The sequence below is a fragment of the Aplysia californica genome, unplaced genomic scaffold (assembly GCF_000002075.1).
Source record: "Aplysia californica isolate F4 #8 unplaced genomic scaffold, AplCal3.0 scaffold00023, whole genome shotgun sequence".
NCBI classification, from domain to species: Eukaryota; Metazoa; Mollusca; class Gastropoda; order Aplysiida; family Aplysiidae; genus Aplysia; species Aplysia californica.
Window position 1 is genome coordinate 1579661 of NW_004797293.1, and position 10324 is coordinate 1589984.

Below are 10324 nucleotides of genomic sequence, written 5' to 3' on the forward strand. Positions count from 1 at the left end.
TCTCTCTCTCTCTCTCTGTCTCTCTATCCCTCTTAGCCATCTCCCTTGGTCGTTGAAATTGTGTGTGTCCCTCTCAGCCCTAACCCGGTCAAGACAGGGTCATCAGCCCCCTTATTAGTCAAAATTGCGTTGACTGGGGCTTAAAATACTAGCAGTGAATCAAGAGTGGATGGGTCCCTAAAGTGTTGGAGAGAGATGGAAAGAGAGAGAGAGAGAGTGAGTGAGTGTGAGAGAGAGAGAGAGAGAGATAGATAGAGAGAGAGAGAGAGAGAATTTTCTGTTATCGCCTAATTCTCAAACCCTGTAACAACTTCCTTCCCCTCTTAACAAATATAAAAATCGCAAGTGCACTTGTGTACACTCACAAATATTTGCACTCATTTTTCACGCTGATGCACACACACACACACACACACACACACACACACACACACACACACACACACAACACACAACCTACAACACAACAGATACACCTGTTTAAGACAACACCCTTCCCACATTACCTGTATGCATTGCTGCAGTACGCACACAAAACATAAGAGGAAAAGAAATTGTTCTTAACCCTTTATAGTTCAGACAATTACCATCTCCGTTTGTACAGTCAAAGTAGAATGTTAATTCAATAGAGCTTGAAACAAAGCCAAGACAGCTTTACCTTTATTAAGGAATAAACAAGTGCAAAAATTGTAATTCCTCGGCCTGCAGCTAGAATGAACTAAAAACCAACATTAATTTATTCTTTTTTTTTACTGCAGCTTCTTAATTTGTTATATCGGTTGCATGTGCTCAAGATATATAAAAATTTTACAGAGATTCAATTCAAATTCTGAACGTTGAACAGAGCAGGAACAGAAAACTTAATCCTGGTACAATTATACTTTAAAATAAATCAAAGAAAGTTCTTTTACGGGTCCCTTTTAATATTTTTATACCATTCTATGATTGAAAGCGTGTTACTATTGTGTATTTGCTGCTGGGCTGAGAATTGTAGGGTGAAAAATGAAAAATATTTGACCGAACCATTAAGAAAGCCAGCAAGACCCATGGATATCATTTTACCTGAATTGATGAACTGTTTAAGATCGCAAGTATAAAAACGATTAGCAGTACTAAACGACCCATCAAACCCCCTTTTCACACAAATTGCAAGATCACACAGTTGCACATATGTACCTCTAAAAACAAAGAAAGAAACATACAAAAAAAGATTTTTACCATCTAGTAATAGGGTACTGTCGGAATAAACATTAATGTGTATTGCTTTCTTGAGTATGTGTCCATATAACTCTACAGGTCTTGTAATAAAATTCCTGCATGACGTGGTTGAATGATGCATCTGATGTGATGTACATTAATTGTCAGTTTTAGTTTTCTTTTCATATGACTTTTAATGAAAGTAATATGTAATTTAGATTTTCATATAAACCTGCATATTGTGTTTTACTGTCCTGCATAGCCAAGAAATAGTTTCCTTTGGGATAATAAAGTATTATTTTAATCTTTATCTTAATCCTAATTATTAAAAGAATCAAACTTTTTTCCTCTCTCCTTAAAAATTTAGTTTTTCGAGCCTAGCACATTTCAATAGCTTGCCGACGAACTATATCCCATAAAATATTTCAATATAAATACAAATTAATGGTTGGGAACCATATATTGTTGGGGGTTTCTTGGTTTTGGTAACTCTTTTACGGCACTCGCAACTGCATAGGCCCATACATAAGCGTGCAGAACACATTTTTAAAAAAGCATTTTCAGTTTGGTAGGAAACAATTTTGACTTTTGCCCGGGTGGCAGCGAAGCCTACTCTTATTGATTTCAGTACCACTAAGGGGTCTTTATCGTACACAACTTGCACACGGGACCTCCCAGATTTTTTGACCTTATCTGGGAAGGCTAGGTATTCTATCTTAGCTACCCTTAAATCAGGGGTATGGCTGAAAGACGGCAGTTTGAAGGAGGCAAAGATTTGCAGTAGAAAGGCAGCAGAAAGTAGAGTCAAAAGCCACGAGGAGGGGGCAAAGGTATGTGTGTGGGGGGAGGGGGGCAGAGAGTGGAGAGAAAAGCAGACGACAGAACATTACTATAAAGCAGGAAAGCAGGTGAAAGGAGATGTGTTTTAAAGACAAGAAAAATGTCCGTTACTGTCAGGATAAGGTTTGACTTTGAGTAAAGAGAAATGCACCTTGACACAATAAAGGTCATATTTTGCAGGGGGGGGGGGAGTAAAACAGATAACTAAAAACAAAAAAAAGGAAACAAAAAAGAAGTTGGGCCTTCCATCGGCGTTCTCCAGCAAACCGGGAACTAATTTTGAAGAACACAAGCAATAAATAAGATACATCTACAAAGCAATAGACAGGATAAAGCAGCACATCACTCTGCCTCTCCTGGCTACGTTTTACCTTTTCGTTCAACCGAGGCCAGAAAAGTCCCAGCACAAACACAGCACAAAGAGGAGGCTGCAGAAAGCTGGAAATTTCCTGAATATAGACAAAGAGTTGACTCCCCTGACTGGCCTTGATGACGGGGATCCAGACAATGCTGATGACAACCAGGACAATCACGAACACTCTGGGGAATATAGGTAGGTAGATAGGTATGTAGGTAGGTAGGTAGGTAGGTAGGTAGGTAGGTAGGTAGGTAGGTAGGTGTTTTAACCCGTTTTTTGGACCCTTGGCCAACATCACCTAAAATATACACATTTTACAGAAGAGATTTCCGTAAAAGCAGAAAAATTATACATAACAGGCGCATCAATAACACTTTAAAAACGTTTTCCGTTGTTATTCAAAGTTTCCATAATAAAATGGTATATATAAGAATAGGTGGAATTCACCTACAATTTCATGAGAGGTACACCTCCCACGTACAGGTAAAGTTGCTAATTTTCATCCATAAAGATTATTATTTAATGGCAGGCTTGGACTTTTATCAGCGCTATGACTCTTCGGTTCCGAAACCCCAGGAGGTTAATCCTGCTGTTTCTTGAAAAGGGGAGTGAAGAGAGAATATTATTTTATCACTGAAAAATGCATATACTTGTTCCCCTTTGTTCTGCGCGCAACGATCAACAAGTCTACTTTTCTTTTAACAGAGAAATAACTTAGTGTATAGTCAATGGGATCGAAATGAGAATTATAGCAGATTTATATATTTGTGATGCAGCAAGGTGGAATCAGGCTTTCATCAATTTTTGGGCATTTAGAGTTATCGGTATCATCATGAAGCTTGTTCATTTGTCTTTATTTAGATGGAAAAAATATCAATTTATGTTGAATGCTAGTCGAGATATTTGCGAATGATGGAGGTGGGGGTCAACTGTTTTCAGAGGTAAAATTAGTGAGAAAATGGCAGCCAAAGATTAGTTATTTTCTTAGCTTAAGAGTCCGTGGTAATTGAAATTTTACATTTGTTGTGCCTTTAATCAACGTTTTTAAGAAAAATCCACACAGAAATGAGTTCTTTAATGGGCATGAAAGGTGTTGAGCCAATAAACAAATATTTGATAAAAATTCACAAGCCTGAAGAAAAATGCAAGTTTCTTCACTTTGATTATTTTGACGAGAACCTGATTCCACCACGCTATCTCAAATTTATATAAATTTCAATTTCAGAACATCAAAACAATTAACGATTAACACAGTTACCCCCTACCCACCCACCAATTTTCGTTTTTCTTTTGTCGTTTTTTTTTTCTCTCTCTCTCTCTCTCTCTCTCTCTCTCTCTCTCTCTCTCTCTCTCTCTCTCTCTCTCTCTCTCTCCCTCTCTCTACCCTTCCCCCTTCCCCCCTCCCCCCTGTCGTGCTTTTCATTTCCAAATAGAGTCAAATGGAGCTCTCGGCAGTGAACTGGAATTTCTTCCAAGCGCACAGTCCAGGATAATAAGATACAAGCCTATGGATGGTGTATATCTAGCAGTTGACGCACAGTTCGAGTATCTTGGGGAGAGAGGGGAAGGAGGTTAGATGGGATGGAAGAGAAGAGAAGATGTGAAGGGGGAAGGGGGCGACGGAGAAAAGGGTTGTGTAAGAGGAAAGGGGGAAGAGAGAAAGAACATGTGGGATACAAGTCTATGGATGGTGCATATCTAACAGTAGACATAGAGACCCCGTAAGCTAGTGGAGCGTGGAAGGAGTGGAGATGGAATGGAAGCGGGGGTGTGGAAGGGAGTGTGGAAGGAAAGAAAATGAGTGGAGGGGAGACATGGTATGGAAGGGAGGGGTTGGAAGGGGAAAGGGGGTGCGGAAGGGTAGTGAGAGTTTAGTGAGGGTGTGGTGGGAGGGGAGATTGGATATTATGTAAAGGAAGTGGAGTGGAAGGAGAAAGAGGATTTTAGAAGAGGACACAGTGTGTGGAACGGGAAGGTGTAGAAGTGGAAAAGGAGTGTGGAAAGGGAAATGAGGTGTGGAATGGGAAGGAGTTGAAGTGGAAAGGGAAATGAGGTGTGGAATGGGAAGGAGTTGAAGTGGAAAGGGAAATGAAGTGTGGAAGGGACGTGAATGTGTTGAAGAAACGGGATGTGTGATGGGAAACTGGGAGGGAGGTTGGTTCAGAAAGTGTAACCACCTGCCAACGATCATTATCTCCAGCTCCGATGCCTTCTTTCGGATATGAATCCACACATCCATGGCGAAGATGGTGCTGCTGCTGTTGAAGATAGAGGTGAGGGAGGACATGAGAGCCGCCAACATGACCGCTATCATCATCCCTCGGGCGCCGGCGGGCAGCAGATTCAGGACCAGGGTCGGGTAGGCGATGTTAGAGCAGCCCGTGCTACTGCCGCACACCTCCATGCAGGTGTCCGGGTCAGAACAACCGACAGTCTCTGGGAGAAGGAGAATAAGAACAGTTTTTAATAAAGAAAGGGAGAGGGGGTGAAATGAGAGAGAGAGTTAAAGAGTGAGAGAGAGAGAGAGAGAGAAAGACAGAGAGACAGAGAGAGATAGAGAGAAAGAGAGAGAGAGAGAAAGAGAGAGAGAGAGAGAGAGAGAGAGAGAGAGAGAGAGAGAGAAGAAGAGAAGAGGAGAGAAAGGAAGAAGAAGGGGGGGGTTAAAGAAATATCACTGCCAGAATTTATCACCATCATCATCATCATCTTTTTCTTTTTCTTCTTCTTCTTCTTCTTCTTCTTCTTCTTCTTCTTCTTCGTCTTCTTCTTCTTCTTCTTCTTCTTCTTCTTCTTCTTCTTCTTCTTCTTCTTCTTCTTCTTCTTCTTCTTCTTCTTCTTCTTCTTCTTCTACTACTACTACTACTACTACTACTACTACTACTACTACTACTACTACTACTACTACTACTACTACTACTACTACTACTACTATTACTACTACTACTACTACTACTACTATTACTACCCTTCAACCTTCCGGATTTGGATTAACTTTAAGTGCAACATCCTATTCTCCCATACGTTTTTTGTCTTTCATGCACAAGCAAACAGATAGTACGCATGGCTGGAGGGAACCAAATGTAGGTATTATTTCTCCACAAACACACAGGCAAAAACAAACAAAAAACAAACAAACCAATATACAAATAATAAACAAACAAACAACAAAGGAACAAACAAACAAACCAACAGATACAGTTGACGAAGTCAGAAAACTCACCAGTGAAAAGAATCCTGGCGATCATCCCAGGAAAGACAAGCAGGAACATGGGCAATAACTTGATGAATCCACAGAGCAACGTCCCAGCCTTGGCATGGGTGTAGGAGCGCGCCGCAAGGGCTCTTTGAACAATCACCTGGTCAATGGGGTCACAAATTAGGCTAAAGATCGACAATTCCGAAGAAAAGTTGGATTACAATAGACTACAAATTTTCAAAAAGTTTCTGCTTCCAAGCTCAAACACACCCTGTTGTTCATTTCGGGATGCTGAACATGAAACTGGTTGTGAAACTTGACGTTTAGATCTGGTTTTCAAGATTCTCAAGATAATAATTCATGTTTTCATTATTTGCAACGAGTTAATAAGGGCTTAAAAGGACACATGCTCTGAACATAACTGATTAATTATTTCTTGATTTGCTTTTCGTATTCAAGTTCTGGTGCTTTGTTTGTTACTGGACAACAATTATCTGCTAACTTTTTTGGACTTTATTTGTCCTCATGTTGCTTTCACATGGCTGCAATGCCTTTGTTCATCGATGGTCGAAATAATGATGATCATGAAATGAATTTAATATTAAAAGATTTTTTTTTGCTCCGTTTTCAGTACCTGGTCCGAACACCAATACCAGACAGAGTTGATCATTAGTCCAGCAATTCCTGGCCAGGGAAGATCTCCGCTGGAAGCATCACGGAACAAGTTCATGTAGTCACCTCGGGGTATGCCACACGTGTCGTTGCCGTATAAAGTCGAATTTGAAATAGCTTGGGGAAATTTCTCCACCATCGCATTGAATCCACCGACTTCTTGAAAACCTAAGTGTGAAATGTGTATTATATTGTTTTATTGTAATGTAAGTATTATAATATTTCTAATGATCTATAGGAAAAAGTAAAAATGATTGCAAATGTTGTATCCCTTCATCTACAAAGCTTAAATTATTAAATTCAAGAAAGCAGACTTGCAGCTTTGCTCCTTCAAACCTGAGCTGAAAGACTGAGATACTCTGCTCTTTTGGGTGCATCGGCTGAAAACCTATTAATCATTATATTACAGATACTGTACACTGGCATGAAGTAGGGAAGTGGACATGGGAGTGTAATATGGTGGAAAAAAACCCTGGTAAAAAATAAATTTAAACCTTTCGTGTATGACGCAACGGTGACTCAAATGTTGCCTTAAGATAGCGGAGACCCCAAAAGTATGTACAATGATTACAGTTGAGTATTTTCAGAAAAAAAGAGTTAAGACTTACTTTTACTCATAACACACATGAATATACGGACTGACCTTAATATGACAGAGTATATAACGGCAACTTGCCACTGTAAAAACTGACGGCGGGTCATTGCACGTCGGCTTACGAGACAGACAGAGATGATACCTCCAGCTAGCGAGGTAGTCATCGGAGATGGTAGGACTTAACACGTACTTTACTTACTAATGATCATAAGAACAAAAGCGCCGACCAGCATGATGATGGTCTGTATAAAGTCAGTCCAAATCACGGCAGTGAGCCCGCCTGATACAGTGAACACGGCGGCAACACCCAGAAGAAGTGAGATGGCACCGTATATGTCCCAGTTCAGAGACTGCTCGATGAAAATGGCGCCAGAATAGAGGTCAGCCTGCAGGATTCGGGGGAAAAAACGAGTTACGGGGGGGGGTTGTATATATTTGTTTGGTTTGAAACAATTTTCCTTTCGATCATCGATGGCCCCGGTAGCATGGTTCTAGTTGGTAGTCTAACGGACACGTAATTGAGAGATTGCGGGTTTGGGGGTTGGAGCCTCAGCTTGGTTGGACGTTGTGTCTTTGAAAAAGGCACTTCACATGAAATATCCTTTTTGGCTCGGTCTTTTCTTAGATGGACGTTAAAACTCCGCGGTCCTGCTTCTAAAAAAACAACCTACTACTGTTACTAGGGGCGTCAAACCTAAACCATTAATTCACATTATTCTGCCCCTCTTCCCTTGGCTGCTTGCTCAACAACGTGTTGTGGGACGGGGGTGGGTAGGGGTCAATATTATACGTTCAGTTAAAACTAACAGTTGTCCATCCTCTCTATGATAAGATTATGACACGCGATGCAATCTCAACAAAAATACTTCTTTTTTGTGACCTTTAAAATCCAGTTGGGAAAAGAGTCATCCGCGAGTCGTATAGTAAATTTTGATGTGCTGGTTCCGAATATGATATTATATTTACTTTAAGACGTAGTTTTCGAAAAAGTTTATAAACGAGAATTGTATAACGAGGGGGCTGCAGACAGTCCCAAGGTCGGACGCACGAAAATCAAGCCATGCCTGGTGGTTCTCGTGGCCTAGAGGTAAAGGTGTTGGCCTCTCATTCAAAGGTCCCGGGTTCGAATCCGGGTGACAACCGAAACATGTTCTTCTAAAATATTGTCTCCTTTCAACTCCTTTTCTGCTCTATAGCAATGTTCTGTTATCTGCTTTCGTCTCCACTTTCTGCCCCCACCTCCTCACCTCCTTCGCCCCCTCCTCTGGGCTCCTGACTCTTTCTGCAGCCTTTCTACTGCTACTCCTTGGTTTTTTCTTACTGCTGTCTTTCACCCACACCCCTGATCTTCTGGTAGGACAGATCTACACCTAGCCTTCTCGGACAAGGGCTAAAAAACCTCGGAGGGCCCGTGTGCAAGTTGCGCATGTTAAAGATCCCTTGGTGGTCTAAAATCGATAGAGTAGGCTTCGGCCGCCACAAGGGCAAAATTCAAAATTCCCTACTAACTGAAAAAAGTTTAATATGGCCCGCACGCTCATATGACCTTATGCAGTTGCGAGTGTCGTAAAACACGTTTTAAAAAAGCTATGTCTGAGTTTTATTGCAGCCGCTCGGTCGGACAATGTGTCACGTCTGTAGCTCGCTGGTGATTAAATTACGTATACTAGACCCTTTAGGATCAGTGTATAGATACATAGACTGGCCGAACACGCCCTGCATAAAGTGTATTGGCATTTAATAGCATGCATGGTTGAATAAAATACTGTGTGAACATATCTCTCTCTCTCTCTCTCTCTCTCTCTCTCTCTCTCTCTCTCTCTCTCTCTCTCTCTCTCTCTCTCTCTCTCTCTCTCTCTCTCTTTATATATATATCTCTCTCACTATATCTCTCTTTCTTTGTTTTTCTCCGTCCCAGCCCAGTTATTCTTTCTGAGAATGGTGAAATGGTATAGGTTTAGCGCCCCTATCAACACCCTCAGATTATTTAAGAGGCTTCACCTCCGAGTTTAACGCCCATCTCCGAAAGCACGGAGCCAAATGAAAAATCCGTATAAAGTGCTTTCCCCAAGGAAACAACGTCGGGCCTTGCTGGGGCTCGAACCCCTGCACCCGCAGTCTCACGATTTCGGGTCCAGATATCTAACCACTAGGCCACCGACGCCACCAATATCCTTTCAAAGAGCAGTGCATGCATTAATATTGTATAGTAACTTCGGAATCGCTTATTTGTTCTAATATTATCATCTTGAACCTACAGATAATACTGTGCGCTTATTTTTTTATAAGTATGCCCACAAAAACTGTTCTAATGCTAACAAAATTTATTAGAGAAAAGATTCTAATGCAAATTATTAGAGTGAAATAGAAAAGTGCAAAACCGTTACACAGGGAGACAATTTTGCTGGTTTGAAAAAAATATCAATAGATTTTTTAAGCCCCTAAAAAATTCCACAAAGCAATATCCAAAACACTAAAATCCCAAAAATTAAAATAAAATTGAAATAATAGAATTCAGTCATGGATTTGGAAATATTTCACCTCGAGAAAAGCGTGCACTAAAAAGGGGCGGTTCGCATAAGTAGGGAAAAGTATTAAAATATCATCATCACACTTTTGGAAAGTTGGCTTTGAACAAAAATACAACTAAAACCATCGATTGTGTGGAGAATAAAGGGTGCGAGGAACAAGTGGATCGTGAGTGAGGGTGTTGTTCATATGGGAGGCAGCGTGGTGGATTCAGGCTCTGGTCAATTTTTGAGCTTGTAGAGTTATTGGTATCATCTTATAGCTTGTTCAGTTGTCTGTATTTGCAAGAAAAAAAAGATCCATTTATCTTGAATACAAGTTGAGATATTTGCAAATGAAGGAGGTGGGGTCACCTGTTTTCAAAGGCAAAATTATTGAGAAAATGGCCACTAAAGATTAGTTATTTCCTTAACTTAACAGTCGGTGGTAACAGAAAATTTACATTTTTTGTGTGCTTTTAATCAACGTTTTTCAGAAAAATCCATATATATATTAGTTCTTTAATGGGCATGAAAGATGTTGAGCTAAAAAACAAAAATTTTGATCAAAATTCACAAACCTGTGGAAAAATATAAGATTCTTCACTTTGATAGTTTTGACAAGAGCCTGATTCCACCACGCTGCTTCACATATTTTCTACGACGAGCACGGACAAAGCCGGTCAGAATAAAGAGGTGGAAAACAGCAGACAAGTGAGACAAAGTAGGTAACTCACAGAAAGGTAATCAGATGTTTAAAAAAAACCCATTAAATAGTATGCAAATTTAGTAGCGTAAAAAAAATATTTTGGTTTGAAATGTAATTACGTTTTGTTGTTGCTCGTCAGCAGGCTGGCTATGATAATGTGTGAATGGACACAAAGTCATAGACCGATAAACGGGGGGAAAAAGAGAGAGAAAGAGAGAGAGAGAGAGAGAGAGAGAGAGAGAGAAAGAGA

General features: G+C 40.4%; 1 protein-coding gene across 1 annotated transcript in view; it reads right to left on the minus strand.

The window, feature by feature from the left end:
• The window catches only part of LOC101846859 (sodium/glucose cotransporter 5), a gene marked incomplete in the record, with an annotated part of 25742 nt that overhangs the window by 9982 nt on the left and 5436 nt on the right, over positions 1–10324 (minus strand). Inside the window, 5 exon segments of the mRNA XM_035972530.1 lie at positions 2409–2577; positions 4573–4831; positions 5616–5751; positions 6226–6431; positions 7058–7244. Coding sequence (XP_035828423.1) covers positions 2409–2577; positions 4573–4831; positions 5616–5751; positions 6226–6431; positions 7058–7244 — 957 coding nt within the window.